Here is a 16979-nt window from a genome sequence, read left to right as displayed (position 1 = left end):
TCACTCCTGCCCAATGAAATCTTCCTTAGACTTTGGTCCTTGACATCATCTTATGGAAGCTGGTGTTCAGTCGAGACAAGCAGGGGGGCAGCGATGGCATGGCCGTCACCTCCGCTACTCTCACACCTCAGGTTGGGAATGTTTAGGCTTTGCCCCTTTATCTTGTTCTCTTTCACTTTGTAGATCGAGTAGTTGTCCCCCCCCCCCACTATGACCCATAGTAGTTGTCCCTCCCTTTTCCACATTTTGTTACGTTACAGCATTATTCTAAAATGGATTAAATAAAACATTTTCCTCATCAATTTACACACAATACCCCATAAATGACAAAGTGAAAACAGGCTTGCGAAAACAGGCTTTTAAAAATGTTTGCTACTTTATAAAAAAAACTAAACAGAAATACCTTATTTACATAATTATTCAGACCCTTTGCTGTGAGACTTGAAATTGAGCTCCGGTGCATCCTGTTTCCATTGATCACCCTTGAGATGTTTACCTGTGGTAAATTCATTTGATTGGACATGATTTGGAAAGGCACACACCTGTCTATATAAGGTCCAACAGTTGACAGTGCCTGTCAGAGCAAAAGCCAAGCAGTGAGGTTGAAGGAAAACATTTCTGCAGCATTTAAGGTCCCCAAGAAGCATTCTTCAATGGAAGAAGTTTGGAACCACCAAGACTCTTCCTAGAGCTGGCTGCTCGGCCAAACTGAGCAATCGGGGGGAAAGGGCCATGGTCAGGGAGATAACCAAGAACCCGATGGTCACTCTGACTGAGCTCCAGAGTTTCTTCGTGGAGATGGGAGAACCTTCCAGAAAGTCAACCATCTCTGCCGCACTCCACCAATTAGGCCTATATGGTAGAGTGGCCAGATGGAAGCCACTCCTCAGTAAAAGTCACATGACAGCCCACTTGGGAGTTTGCCAAAAGGCACCTAAAAACTCTCAGACCACGAGAAACAAGATTCTCTGGTCTGATGAAACCAAGATTGAACTCTTTGGTCTGGAGACTGGGTCAACAGGACAATAATCCTAAGCACACAGCAAAGGCAACGCAGGAGTGGCTTCGGGAAAAGTCCTTGAGTGGCCCAACTAGAGCCTGGACTTGAACCCGATTGAACATCTCTGAAGAGACCTGAAAATAGCTGTGCAGCAACATTCCCCATCCAACCTGACAGAGCTTTTGATTTATTTAACTAGGCAAGTCAGTTAAGAACAAATTCTTATTTCTTATTCTTATTTACAATGATGGCCTATGAACAGTGGGTTAACTTCCTTGTTCAGGGGCAGCTTGGGAATTCCAACCTTTCAGTTACTGGCCCAACGCTCTAACCACTAGGCTACCTGCCGCCCCAGCTTGAGAGGATCTGCAGAGAATGGGAGAAACTCCCCAAATACAGTGCCTTGCGAAAGTATTCGGCCCCCTTGAACTTTGCGACCTTTTGCCACATTTCAGGCTTCAAACATAAAGATATAAAACTGTATTTTTTTGTGAAGAATCAACAACAAGTGGGACACAATCATGAAGTGGAACGACATTTATTGGATATTTCAAACTTTTTTAACAAATCAAAAACTGAAAAATTGGGCGTGCAAAATTATTCAGCCCCTTTACTTTCAGTGCAGCAAACTCTCTCCAGAAGTTCAGTGAGGATCTCTGAATGATCCAATGTTGACCTAAATGACTAATGATGATAAATACAATCCACCTGTGTGTAATCAAGTCTCCGTATAAATGCACCTGCACTGTGATAGTCTCAGAGGTCCGTTAAAAGCGCAGAGAGCATCATGAAGAACAAGGAACACACCAGGCAGGTCCGAGATACTGTTGTGAAGAAGTTTAAAGCTGGATTTGGATACAAAAAGATTTCCCAAGCTTTAAACATCCCAAGGAGCACTGTGCAAGCGATAATATTGAAATGGAAGGAGTATCAGACCACTGCAAATCTACCAAGACCTGGCCGTCCCTCTAAACTTTCAGCTCATACAAGGAGAAGACTGATCAGAGATGCAGCCAAGAGGCCCATGATCACTCTGGATGAACTGCAGAGATCTACAGCTGAGGTGGGAGACTCTGTCCATAGGACAACAATCAGTCGTATATTTCACAAATCTGGCCTTTATGGAAGAGTGGCAAGAAGAAAGCCATTTTTTAAAGATATCCATAAAAAGTGTCGTTTAAAGTTTGCCACAAGCCACCTGGGAGACACACCAAACATGTGGAAGAAGGTGCTCTGGTCAGATGAAACCAAAATTGAACTTTTTGGCAACAATGCAAAACGTTATGTTTGGCGTAAAAGCAACACAGCTCATCACCCTGAACACCACATCCCCACTGTCAAACATGGTGGTGGCAGCATCATGGTTTGGGCCTGCTTTTCTTCAGCAGGGACAGGGAAGATGGTTAAAATTGATGGGAAGATGGATGGAGCCAAATACAGGACCATTCTGGAAGAAAACCTGATGGAGTCTGCAAAAGACCTGAGACTGGGACGGAGATTTGTCTTCCAACAAGACAATGATCCAAAACATAAAGCAAAATCTACAATGGAATGGTTCAAAAATAAACATATCCAGGTGTTAGAATGGCCAAGTCAAAGTCCAGACCTGAATCCAATCGAGAATCTGTGGAAAGAACTGAAAACTGCTGTTCACAAATGCTCTCCATCCAACCTCACTGAGCTCGAGCTGTTTTGCAAGGAGGAATGGGAAAAAATGTCAGTCTCTCAATGTGCAAAACTGATAGAGACATACCCCAAGCGACTTACAGCTGTAATCGCAGCAAAAGGTGGCGCTACAAAGTATTAACTTAAGGGGGCTGAATAATTTTGCACGCCCAATTTTTCAGTTTTTGATTTGTTAAAAAAGTTTGAAATATCCAATAAATGTCGTTCCACTTCATGATTGTGTCCCACTTGTTGTTGATTCTTCACAAAAAAATACAGTTTCATATCTTTATGTTTGAAGCCTGAAATGTGGCAAAAGGTCGCAAAGTTCAAGGGGGCCGAATACTTTCGCAAGGCACTGTACAAGTGTGACAAGCTTATAGCGTCATACACAAGAAGACTCAAGGCTGTAATCGCTGCCAAAGGTGCTTCAACAAAGTACTGAGTAAAGGGTCTGAATACTTATGTAAATGTGATATTTCAGTTTTAATTATTTTTTTAAATAAATCTTCTAAAAATCTGTTTTTGCTTTGTCATTATGAGGTATTGTGTTTAGATTGATGAGGGAAAAAAACTATTTAATGAATTTTAGAAAAAGGCTGTATCGTAACAAAATGTGGAAAAAGTCAGGGTCTGAATACTTACCAAATGCTCTGTATCATGCATTATTACTAGGAATAAAAATACTTTCTGTAGCATTTGAAAAGCAACCACTGGCGTACCACACACCACTGCAAGGTTGCCCCCCCCCCCCGTAGAACCCTGGAGGTCTCCAATCCCCCCCGCAGAACCCTGGAGATCTCCAATCCCCACCCCAGAACCCTGGAGGTCTCCAATCCACCCCCCTCCCCAGAACCCTGGAGGTCTCCAATCCCCCTCCCCAGAAAGCATATGAACAGGTCTTAAGCCATAGCAAAAATGTTGAGAATTTCAGGACATTTGCTTTAAAAAAAAATCAAAATTCTCTCAGCCTCATTGCAAAATGTGTAGAATGGCATGCTATTAACTATAAAACGGCACATTTTTGTCTCTGCCCCATGCCAATATGTGTAGAATTGCTAGAAATTAGCTTTGAAGCAACAACATTCTCTCTTGGCCTCATTGCAAAATGTGTCAAATAACATGAGATTAGCAACATGTGTAGAATTGTACTCCACTAAAGACAACTGTGGTCTATGCTGATACTGGGTGATTGCTCACAAAACTAGGGGAAAAAATACCATGATTTGGGGGATTTTTACTAAATATAATCCATAGAAGGTTCCTTTCGGAGGAAGGATTGTTGACATATATTTGACCTTTTGTATCTGACAGCGTAACTGAGTAATAATGTGGTGCTACAAAGCCAAAAAGTGTTGTATGAAGCTTTACCGCTGGCTTTGTGATATGAGTAGTATTTTCATTTCCATAACAATTTTACATTGGTCAGCCTATAAAAAAATATAAACATCAATATTGAAAATATTTGACTAATTGTTCAATATATTGTTGAACATAATATACTCTTAAGTCAGTGTTAATCAATATGTTTTGTAAGTGGGCCACTTTGGGTTGAGACAATCATTCAGAGGGCCGCACAGATCTTTAAATTGTTGTACTTTTTCTTCCAATAATATCAATTGAGAGCAAATTCTGAGCAATAGAGCACATGCAATTGATTTGATGTACAGCACATCACAAATATATACATACACATGGGGTGGCAGGTAGCCTGGATGAGCGAAAATATCTGATGCCAGATTTGAGCAGATACCGCTAGTATCCAAGCCATCTCATGTTGCCTCTGTCGTTTTCGCTGCAACATATCTGTCCATCATTTGTTGTTGTCCTTTGAGCTGTGCTATTTTGTTGTTTCTTAGGTTGCTTTGTGGCTGATATGTTTTGTCAAAGTGAGCATGATGTGACTGGAAATGTAGCTCTAAATTTGCTCGTTTAAAACAATTGACTGCCGTCTGACAAATAAGACAAAGTGAGCTAGTCCCATTATACAGTACAAAAAAAAAAGTCAATTTCTCTTGGAACTTTCTGTTTTCTTCTTGAATCGACCGTATCCTTCTCTCTGCCCCAGGACCCACGTTACTAGCCATGTTAGCTAGCTGCATTTCCCTGCCGCCATCTTCCTGATTTTCTTGGCTCTCCGGTGGTTGTTCGTGCATAGCTGTCACGTTGTTCTCCAGTTCTTTCACCTCATTTTCATTGTCAATAGATTTACGTTTATTTATTTATTTTTTATTATTTTTTTACAATAAATCGATCCATGTCTACTAGAGTGCAAAATTAGCTAGTAGCAAACTGATGTGTTGGTCGCTGTAGCTGAGCAGTTACGTTCTATTTCGGCCTTTCTGTTCAACAGCTGCGGCATACTGCCATCTATCTGCCGTCCAGGGAACAATATATATTCAATAAAGTGATTCAGGCTTGCATTAATCACATTGAATTGAAATTGTATCATTGTTACGTATTATGAATGGAAAATAGGAAAATCACCGCAAGCCACAAAATAAGGAGTACCACTGCTCTAAGTTATGGCCCATTTTATACAGAGAAATTAGCATAGTAGGCAATCTAACCAATTACAGCCCTCCTTTTACTTGCATCATTGCATATCCTGCAAATCACCAGCAGAGGGCGACCATTTAGAATCCATTTTCACATTCACTCTGTAGGTAACGCTAACACGGAACTCAAACCGGCTGCGCGCGTGCGCCATCGTGCGCACATTTATTTTGCCCCCACACCGAACGCGATCACGACAAGCAGGTTAAAATATCAAAACAAACTCTGAACCAATGACATTAATTTGGGGACAGGTCGAAAATCATTAAACATGTATGGCAATTTAGCTAGTTAGCGTGCACTTGCTAGCTAACGTTAATTTGTCCTATTTAGCTAGCTTGCTGTTGTTAGCTAGTTTTTCCTGGGATATAAACATTGAGTTGTTATTTTACCTGAAATGCACAAGGACCTCTACTCCGACAAAAAAAAAACGGCCAACCGAATCGTTTCTAGTCATCTCTCCTCCTTCCAGGCTTTTTCATTGTTTAACTTATATGGTGATCGCATCTAAACTTTCATTGTATTACCACAACTACCGGCAAAACAGTTCGTCTTTCAGTCACCGACGTGGGTATAACCAATGAGGAGATGGCACGTGGGTACCTGCTTCTATAAACCAATGAGGAGATGGGAGAGGCAGGACTTTCAGCGCGATCTGCGTCAGAAATAGGAATGAGTTCTATTTTAGCCCTTGGTGTCGCAGACGCTCGTTGGCACGCGCGAGCAGTGTGGGTGCAATAATTTAATAACATGGATTTCTAAATTTAATTTGCGACACACGCGACGTGTCCAGTCTGGTCAGCATGTAACAAATTGGATCATAACTCTAAATGTAGCTCAAACCACCCAGTTTATATTTATTAAATATTAAAGTTGATATTTTTTTATATTCATGAATGTATGTAATTAATTGTTATTAAAAACAAAATACTACTCATATTACACAGCAAGTGGTAAGGCTTCATATGACACCCATTTTTTGCTTTGTAGCCCCTACAGATGAAACATTATGGAGTCTTAAAGGAGGCCTGGGTAATGCTGAAATGCCATAATTATTCCAACTTCAATTAATTATTTCTCAATCATGCTTTAAGATACAAATGTCAAATAGACAGTGGGGTTTGAAAATATTGACACTCTTGATAAAGATGAACAATAATGACTATAAAATAAGTAATTCAAATCTCTCACAATTACCAATAACTGGAGGTTAGCATGTCTTGCGGGTATGATCTTTGACCCTCCTAGCTTTCTCACGGATCATTATTCACAATTCACAACTTTGATTCAGATGGTAGCATCCACATTAATGTAGAAGTGTTTAGAAACAATATTCTTGTATTGTCATTTTGACTCCAAAATGACACAATACATTATTTTCTATTCATTTCTATTGGGCACAAAATAATCTGCAACACAATCAAAACGAACTGCAAATGCATCCTACACAATTGTAGAGTCACAAGCTTGATGTTGTCATTGCATGCTATGAATATGGGACCAAATACTTAACTTTTGACTACTTTATTTATTAGAATCTTTAGGGGTGTTAATCATTTTGACCCCTACCTTTTGGGGAGAAAAAATATGACTTCTAAAAATCTTTATCAAGGGTGTCAGTAATTTCACACCCCACTGTGTCAAATCCTTCCTCCAAAGGACCTTTCTATGTCGCCAATTTGGTGAAAATCCCCCAAACCAAGTCTTTTTGTTTTGTTTTTGTTTTGTCCTAGTTTGGTGAGGAATCACCCTACTGTGGTCTGCTGTTTTCTTGTTTCATTTGTGTATGTACTATTTCTAGTCTGCTAATGAGCGTTGGTGCACGGCGTTCCTCTCCTGGCTGTTCTGTCGGAAAGGGAAGACCCCCAGAGTGCGCTACATGCAAGTCGCCCAGGAGCTGCAGGAGGACCCCGACTGGCCCCCCAAACCTGCTACCGTCACCTACACCACCAGCACCCCCCACCACACTGTCAGCATGTGACACATGGCCACACCCACAAAAAAATATATTTAACCAGGCATGTCAGTTAATAACAAATTCTTATTTACAATGACGGCCTACCCCGGCCAAACCCTCCCCTAACCCGGACGACACTGGGCCAATTGTGCGCCGCCCTATGGTACTCCTGATCATGGCCAGTTGTGATACAGTCTGGGATCGAACCAGGGTCTCTAGTGATGCCACTAGCACTGAGATGCAGTGTCTTAGACCACTGTGCAACTCGGGAGGCATACAGTACCCAGTCTAGAACCTTACATTCCCCGGACCAGGTTTATAACCAGTATCAAGTATAGTACCTTCCTTTGCCTGGACAAGTAGGGCTGTGATGATACCAGTATAGCAATATTTTTTCCATGGTAAAAATGAAAACATGAAGCAGACCAAACTCTTAGGTATTTTAAAAACCTGCTGTAAGTAAAATATTGTCTGCAATAGGCAGGTTGGTTGTTGAGTAACAAAACGGACGCGTGCCTAACTATGAGGAAAAACAGATGGGTTGGCTTAGATTGTTGACATGTCAACTATATTTATTCTCCAATGTTTATTGAAAACCAATGAGCACTTGTCTCTCAAATACATTGTAACAGTTGTTAGCTAGCTAGCGAATTTGAGCCATATTAGCATTGACATGAAATCAGTCAAAACACCTCAAAACAAGACATGGTATCAAGAAGATGAAACTAGCTGAAATGAGTCACTTGCGATTCCCCACATGGCAGTTTCTTGTAATTGTTGGTATCTATCTAGCCATCCAGACTCATAACAACGCAGACTTCTGCCCCATTTGATGTGTGTGCATCGTTTTCGTGACATTGTCAGCTAACCCATCTATAGCTAGGAAAATAAATAAATGTGACTCCAACATAAGGGCTGTTTTCCTAAAGAAGTTAAATCTGCTTCGTTTTTTCCTATCCAAGATAATAACAAGTATCGCAATACTGATATCGTCCCGTCCCTAGTTTATAACCAATATTGAGTCTAGAACCTTCCATTGCCTGGACAACTGACCTGGTTTGTAACCAATATCGAGTCTAGAACCTTCCATTGCCTGGACAACTGACTAGTTTATTACCAATATCGAGTCTAGAACCTTCCATTGCCTGGACAACTGACTGGTTTATAACCAATATCGAGTCTAGAACCTTCTGTTGCCTGGACAACTGACCTGGTTTATAACCAACATCGCGTCTAGAACCTTCCATTGCCTGGACAACTGACCTGGTTTATAACCAATATCGAGTCTAGAACCTTCCATTGCCTGGACAACTGACTGGTTTATAACCAATATCGAGTCTAGAACCTTCCATTGCCTGGACAACTGACCTGTTTTATAACCAATATCGATTCTAGAACCTTCCATTGCCTGGACAACTAGCCCCATATCCAGGACTAAACAAAAATAATCATGTGAAATCACATCATGAGCTTGCAATCAGACTGTGATCCTGTCAACCGCTTGACCATAACTGCTCCGTCCTTACCCATAACCCCCAAACCACACATAGAACCCCAGCAATGTGACTACTGACAGGTTTCCCCATACTGGGCACTTATCATCCTCTTTTTGCCATTAGTTTAGTCTTGGTGTCGAGGCCCAGAGATTATGTCTTTCCAATACAGGGCTTGCCTTGCACTCACCACTGGTTGATTTTTCAGCTTCACAAAGACTAAGAACAATGGAATAGTCCACTAACACTTTCTCACCTGCCTTGATTGCTGCTCCAACGAAATGTCAAGAGTTCAAGAGAACATGTGTGAACAGGACCGTACTGAGGGAAATGGAGGGATTTTTTTTATTTTTATCAACACACCCAGATTATGCATTTTGAAAGCACTGTGTGTGTGTTTTAAGCGTGAGTGGTACTACTGTATTTGCCAAGATTGAATAACATTCCAATGCACCAATAATATATAGCTGTGTTTCTCTGAGAATTTGCTACGCTTTATGAATGTAATTCTTCCTGTGGAAGTATGTGAGTGTCCGTGACTCTTGTAAAACCTGAACACTTGAGTTGATCTGATGCCTGTGTGTTTGTGCGTGTGTGTGCAGGGTTTTTTCTGCATAGAAAAGTCTTGGGCAAGACTTAATAAAAAATTATTGGAATGGGAAAACATTTTCAGTGTAAACTTAAATGACTTAAACCATATATATATATATATTTATATATATATAAATATGATGATCTTTGAGAACTAACAATCACCCCAAATAAAATCTAGCCCGTTAGGGAGAATCAAAAATTCGAAAAATTATGCATTCAGTATTTTTGTCATGGCATGGGGCCCCCATTGATTTTGTTATGTTTGAGTCACTCCGATAGCATAACAACGCATAAGCCATGGCAAAATGAAAATTTATATTGAAAATTATTCTTCTCTCACATCATGACATATGTGTAGAATTGCAGGACATTTTTTTCTGCGGCCAAGAGGGCCTCTAAAATGTTCAGTCGGCAACCGCACTATTCACCACGCCCCCGTCACAGCCACGATCCTAACCCTAATTTTGATCCAGAAAAAAAACCTGGTGGGTGTGTGCACGTACACTCCTGTACGTATTTATTTGGACGCTGAAGCTAAAACGTTTTAATTCAGCTCTATACTTTAGCATTTTGGATTTAAGATCAAATGTTTAATATGAGGCGACAGTACAGCATGGCACCTTTTATTGTCAGGTATTTTCATATATATCTTTTACCATTTAGAAATGAAAGCACTTTATGGATCTAGTCCTCCCATTTTAAAGGCGTCAAATACTTGAAACGTTCAAATAGGTGGACTAAATACATGAAGGGCTTTAATCTCTAAACGATAAAACGGATATGTATGAGAATACCCTCAAATAAAAAGGTGACATTCTGTACCATCTCCTCATATGAAACAATTGATCTCTGTAGAATAGCGGACCTAGAGTATCCAAGTGAGGTGACGGGTGGGAATGAGGTGATGTAACATTTTGTAACATTTATAAACCATTGCACCTGACCTAAATGCTGCTTTTATTAAAGGGAATTATTTTGAAAAGATATCACATTTTGATTGTATTTTATATTCTCTGAGATTAACAGCTAATTTTAATATCTGTTTTTTCAATTTGTACAGTACATGGTTTACAACTGATGTATCGCCTGTATTGTCTAGTATACACTAACGTTTAAAGGTTTGGGGTCACTTAGAAATGTCCATGTTTTTGAAAGAAAAGCACACAAAAAATTCCATTAAAATAACATCAAATTGATCTGAATTACAGTGTAGACATTGTAAATGTTGTAAATTACTATTGTAGCTGGAAAAAGCTTTTATCTTTTATTTTTTATAGAATATCTACATAGGCGTACAGAAGCCCATTATCAGCAACCGTCACTCCTGTGTTCCAATGGCACGTTGTGGTAGCTAATCCAAGTTTATCATTTTAAAGGCTAATTGATCATTAGAAAATCATTTTGCAATTATGTTAGCACATCTGAAAATGGCTGTGCTGGTTAAAGAAGCAATAAAAATGGCCTTCTTTAGACTAGTTGAGTATCTGGAGCATCAGCATTTGTGGGTTCAATTACAGGCTCAAAATGTCCAGAAACAAAGAACTTTTTCTGAAACTCGTTAGTCTATTCTTGTTCTGAGAACTGAAGGCTATTCCATGCGAGAAATTGCCAATAAACTGAAGATCTTGTACAACGCTGTGTACTACTCCCTTCACAGAACAGCGCAAACTGTCTCTAACCAGAATAGAAAGAGGAGTGGGAGGCCCCGGTGCACAACTGCAAAAGAGGACAAGTACATTAGATAGACTAGTTTGAGAAACAGACGCCTCACAAGTCCTCAACTGTCAGCTTCATTAAATAGTACCCGCAAAACACCAGTCACAACGTCAACAGTGAAGAGGCGACTCCGGGATGCTGGCCTTCTAGGCAGAGTTCCTCTGTCCGGTGTCTGTGTTTTTTTGCACATCTTAATCTTTTATTTTTATTGGCCAGTCTGGGATATGTCTTTTTCTTTGCAATTCTCCCTAGAAGGCCAGCATCCCGGGGTCGCCTCTTCACTGTTGACGTTGAGACTGGTGTTTTGCTGGTACTATTTAATGAAGCTGCCAGCATTAACAATGTCTACACTGTATTTCATATCAATTTCATGTTATTTTTATGGACAAAAATTTGATTTTATTTAAAAAACAAGGACATTCTAAGTGACCCTAAACTTCTGAACGGTAGTGAACATCCAAGCTTGTTGATATTGACCTAAACATTTGTCAACAATTACTTTGAATATATCTCTCTGTAAAGGTCTCACCAGAAGTATTAAAGGGATAGTTCAGTGAAATTATATAGTTCGATATTTGTTTCCTTACCTTTTTAAATGTCATGCTCAAATCATCTGTTAAATAGAATTTATTGTTCAACGACTTGGTTTGAAATTATTTTAAGATGATTTGGGCATCAATAAACGGGGGAGATTGACGTTCATTGATTTTTAGTCTGAATATGCTAATATTAGCCTTTGTTGGCAGTGGCTAGTTTAAGAAAACCACAATGTGGATTGCAGTCTTTCCTTGTCCATATACAACTTTCAAGGTAAGAAAACAAATCTAAGTATGTAATTTCACTAAACTATCCTTTAAATGCCTTACTGATAGTCAGAACCACAAAAAAAAGAAAGAAAATGAATTGTAACGATTGTTTACTTTTAATTACTTCCTTTCCATTGTGATACAACTCACAAAGAATGTGTGATTTGCTGAAAATGTCTACAATAATATTGATATTTTCTCTTGTGTTTGCTCTGTAGAGAGGATTGCATAAATGCCTTCTTCCATTCTGACAACTTAACTCAACCATTCCATTTGCCAATAAATCTGTATATTAAAACACTCCTGTGGGCTTCATGGGGGGCTGACCACGGTCACAAGTTACTGATCACACTTACTGATCAATTATGAGCTTTCCCAGCCGCCTCGCTGCCTGGCGCTTTAAAGCCCAGAGAGTGTAAGAGGGTATCATTTCATGTGGAGATCAGGGCCCATAGCAGTGAATGGGTGGATTTAGAGTTTAGAGGGGGACCCTGAAAGAGAAGAGAGGGGTGCCTGGCTGCTCAGTGCCAGTGAATGGAATCTCCCAGAGATCAGGGCAAGAAGAGGCCATTGAGGGATATTCATGATGATGGGGATGAGGAGGTGGAGGAGTCATGAATTGATGTGTCCACTTGTAGATCATCTTTTTGGTCAACAGTGGCGTTTTGGAATGAGGATATCTTGCTTTAGAGCAGTGTGGTTTCTGGCTAGTGTTGCCTCACATGTGGAATTAGATGTTTGGTGTAAGTCTTTCCTGTATTCCTTTGTTTCCAGACAGTAACATATGAAGATGGATAGATAGACCTAAATAACACACACAAACACAGGCTTTATTTCTCACTGTTCTCACAAAGTTGGGGGCTTGGGACGCCTTGTGGAATGTCCTCCCTACATGACTGACCGATGCCAGAATTCATGGTTCCTTCTATTTAGAAATGTCGTCCAGATCCTGAGGCAGCAAAGCATCCCAAACCGTCACACTACCACCACCATGCTTGACCGTTGGTGTGAATTTCTTACTGTGGAATGCAGTGTTTGGTTTTCACCCGGCGTAATAGGACACATGTTGTTCAAAAAGTTATACTTTTGAATCATCTGTCCATAGAACATTCTTCCAAGAGTCTTGATGATCATCCAGGTTCTTCAAGGTGCTTTTGGGCAAACTTGAGACAACGTATTGGACGACATTGGTCCCATTATTCCAAAGATAGAGTATCAAAAGTCACAGTAAGATACCCTCACTTGGAACTATGGGCCCGCTCATAAGGCCATCACAGTGATTGATAGTCGGGCCACAAGGCTAGCCCGCTGCTCACTTATGGTTAGCCCCATTGTACCAATGACACAAAGACGCCCATGTCTGGTAGCGGGCCTGCAACGATCTGTAGGCCAGCAGACGGACACAAAGCCTCTTCTCCTCCCTCTTGTCCCCTTAGCAAGGCTCCTGCCACCATCCTTTATGGCCATCTCTGTCCCCTTCTGTTATCAGGGGGATATGGGCCTGAATGGGTTCTGCGGTTGGTTAATGAATTCAGTGATTCAGGGGGTGGACAGTTGCAGCCGTGTTAGCGTTTGTTCACCGCCTTGTTGGAGGGACGGGCCCCGCCCCGGGCCCTTTTGTCTCCTCAGGTCCCTCGACAGGTTAGAAGTCAATGGAGGGCCTTGTGTTCAGGCGGCAGGGCAGGGATGGGGCCGCCTCTCACATGGCATTCACATAGGGGGAGGACAGGCTGGTATCACTGACACTTGTTAGTGTGGGGCCAAACAGAGCTGTAGGTTACCCTGCTCAAGGGCTGATGGTTTTTAGTCCCCCCCTCCTAATAGTTAAGGCTAGCCGTTGGGTAAACTGATCTACACTTAGGGGCCACAATGAATGATTGCAGTATGTTTTACACTCTCATTTTACACCTCCGACTCAACAAAAAAAAAATGGGTCAGATTTTCATTTGACGACCAGTTGCATTAAAGTAAACCAGTAGTTGATGTTGTACTGAGGCCAACATTGTCCTCATGCTAAAAAAAAAGTTCAGTGTGGGCAAAAAGAAAAACGGTTACATTTTAAATGGATGGGATGGCACATTTTTATTTGATTTATTTAACTAGGCAAGACAGTTAAAAACCAATTCTTATTTACAATGACGGCCTACCCCAGCCAAACCTGGACAACGCTGGGCCAATTGTGCGCCGCACTATGGGACTCCCAATCACGGCATGGATTACCAAATGCACGTTCCAAATGCTACAACTAGCATTGCATCACGACATATACACACACGGCATGGACTCATCTCAACATTAGACCTATTTTGAGGTATGTAAAACCACTGACAAACTGACATTTTGGAGTGAACTATCACTTATAACTTCACTAACCCTGACCATTCTCGCAGGCTTTGAGCATAGCATGCGAACAGGAGAAAACTGCGGGGGTGAATAGATAAATAAAGAGTCAGAGATACAAATGGACATAGATGGGGGGGGGGGGTGACAGAAAGAGACAGAAAGCTGACCGAAAACAACGCTCAGGGACCAGAGAGAATTTAGACCTATGACTGAGGCCCAAGTGTCATGAGAAGATGAGAGTTGCCATGGCCACCATGGAGCCACCCAGCAAGCATGTGAGAACGGGAGGCCGGGAGCCAGAGCCCAGGCCTAGTGGCTCACATGCACTAACCAGGGATTATGTGCATAGCTAAGTGATGAGACACTAAGCCGGCAGGTGAAGAAGGGAGGGAGGCCCGGGGACAAGGGCATCCTTCAGGACAGCTCCCCCAAAAGAGCAGAGACTTTTCCCCAGTGAGGCTGATCTACCTTGTGAAGGGTGGCTCAGCTAGAGGTCCTTGAGTGCTGAAAGGGCAGTCCCAGAAGTCTCTTTCATAGAGTAAGTGGCCAAAATAGGGGTCTTGTGAGTCATCTTCACTGGTAAGAATGGCCTTCTTCACAATCATAAATCCCTCAGCAGACACACTCATGGATATGGACTTGGAGAAGCTGGGTACTGACTGGGTACTGGCTAGGTACTGACTGGGTACTAGCTAGGTACTGACTGGGTACTGGCTGGGTACTGACTGGGCACTGGCTGGGTACTGACAACATCAAAAGCTGACATTCTGTGTATCTGTATTTATTATGGATTCCCATTAGTTCCTGCCAAGTTCCTGTTTTTTAAATCTGATTTTACTGCTTGCATCAGTTACCTGATGTGGAATAGAGTTCCATATAGTCATGGCTCTATGTAGTACTGTGTGCCTCCCATCGTCTGTTCTGGACTTGGGGACTGTGAAGAGACCTCTAGTGGCATGTCTGGTGGGGTATGCATGGGTGTCTGAGCTGTGTGCTAGTCGTTTAAACAGACAACTCTGTTTTCAACAGGTCAATACCTCACATAAATTGAATTGATTTTAATTTATTTTGGGTAACAGGCATACAGTTGAAGTCTGAGGTTTACATACACCTTAGTCAAATACATTTATACTCAGTTTTTCACAATTCCTGACATTTAATCATAGTAAAAAAATGCCTGTCTTAGGTTCGTTAGAATCACCACTTTATTTTAAGAATGTGAAATGTCAGATTAATAGTAGAGAGAATTATTTATTTCAGCTTTTATTTCTTTCATCACATTCCCAGTGGGTCAGAAGTTTGCATACACTCAATTGGTATTTGGTAGCATTGCCTTTAAATTGTTTAACTTGGGTCAAACGTTTCGGGTAGCTTTCCACAAACTTCCCACAATAAGTTGGGTGAATTTTGGCCCATTCCTCCTGACAGAGCTGGTGTAACCAAGTCAGGTTTGTAGGCCTCCTTGCTCGCACATGCTTTTTCAGTTCTGCCCACAAATTTTCTATGGGATTGAGGTCAGGGCTTTGTGATGGCCACTCCAATACCTTGACTTTGTTGTCCTTAAGCCATTTTGCCACAACTTTAGAAGTATGCTTGGGGTCATTGTCCATTTGAAAGACCCATTTGCAACCAAGCTTTAACTTCCTGACTGATGTCTTGAGACGTTGCTTCAATATATCCACATAGTTATCCTCCCTCGTGATGCCATCTGTTTTGTGAAGTGCACCAGTCCCTCCTGCAGCAAAGCACCCCCACAACATGATGCTGCAACCCCCGTGCTTCACGGTTGGGGTGGTGTTCTTCGGCTTGCAAGCCTCCCCCTTTTTCCTCTAAACATAACAATGGTCATTATGGCCAAACAGTTCTATTTTTGTTTCATCAGACCAGAGGACATTTCTCCAAAAAGTAAAATGTTTGTCCCCATCTGCAGTTGCAAACCGTAGTCTGGCTTTTTTATGGCGGTTTTCGAGCAGTGGCTTCTTCCTTGCTGAGCGGCCTTTCAGGTTATGTCAATATAGGACTCGTTTTACTGTGGATATAGAAACTTTTGTACGTGTTTCCTCCAGCATCTTCACAAGGTCCTTTGCTGTTGTTCTGGGATAGATTTTCACTTTTCACACCAAATACATTCATCTCATTGAGACAGAACACATCTCCTTCCTGAACGGTATGACGGCTGCGTGGTCCCATGGTGTTTATACGTGCGTACTCTTGTTTACACAGATGAACGTGGTACCTTCAGGGGTTTGGAAATTGCTCCCAAGGATGAACCAGACTTGTGGAGGTCTACAATTTTTTTCTGAGGTCTTGGCTGATTACTTTTGATTTTCCCATGATGTCAAGCAAAGGAGGCACTGAGTTTGACGGTAGGCCTTGAAATACATCGACAGGTACACCTCCAATTGACTCAAATTATGTCAATTAGCCTGTCAGAAGCTTCTAAAGCCATTATACAATTTTCTGGAATTTTCCAAACTATTTAAAGGCAAAGTCAACTTAGTGTATGTAAACTTCTGACCCACTGCAATTGTGATACATTGAATTGTAAGTTAAATAATATGTCTGTAAACAATTGTTGGAAAAATGACTTGTGTCATGCACAAGGTAGATGTCCTAACTGACTTACCAAAACTATAGATTGTTAACAAGAAATTTATGGAGAGGTTGAAAAAATAGTTTTAATGACTCCAACCTAAGTCTATGTAAACTTCCGACTTCAACTGTTTTCAACAAAATGTACAATGTGGTCCCAGAGGATATCACCTGAAAGTATTCATTAAAATGCTTGTTTCCAAAGTGGTCCTCGATGGTAAAAACAATAACAAGTGGTGATGCAGTCAATCTCTCCT

At 41.2% G+C, this 16979-nt stretch overlaps 1 protein-coding gene across 2 annotated transcripts in view; it reads left to right on the top strand.

Annotated features, from left to right (window-relative positions):
* LOC139375893 (polyamine-transporting ATPase 13A3-like) overlaps nt 1–10251 on the top strand; it is a 38886-nt gene extending 28635 nt beyond the window's left edge. Inside the window, exons 32-33 of one of the 2 annotated variants that reach the window (XM_071117840.1) lie at nt 30–131; nt 7023–10247. In XM_071117840.1, coding sequence (XP_070973941.1) covers nt 30–131; nt 7023–7202 — 282 coding nt within the window. In that variant the 3' untranslated portion in view covers nt 7203–10247. Of the gene's footprint in view, nt 1–29; nt 132–7022 lie in introns of both variants that reach the window. The other variant, XM_071117841.1, reaches the window with a different exon arrangement.
* The last annotated feature ends 6728 nt before the right edge of the window (nt 10252–16979 follow it).

This window comes from Oncorhynchus clarkii, chromosome 20 (assembly GCF_045791955.1).
Source record: "Oncorhynchus clarkii lewisi isolate Uvic-CL-2024 chromosome 20, UVic_Ocla_1.0, whole genome shotgun sequence".
NCBI classification, from domain to species: domain Eukaryota; kingdom Metazoa; phylum Chordata; class Actinopteri; order Salmoniformes; family Salmonidae; genus Oncorhynchus; species Oncorhynchus clarkii.
Note: the sequence above shows the minus strand (reverse complement) of the source record. Positions and strands in the feature narration are given on the sequence as shown.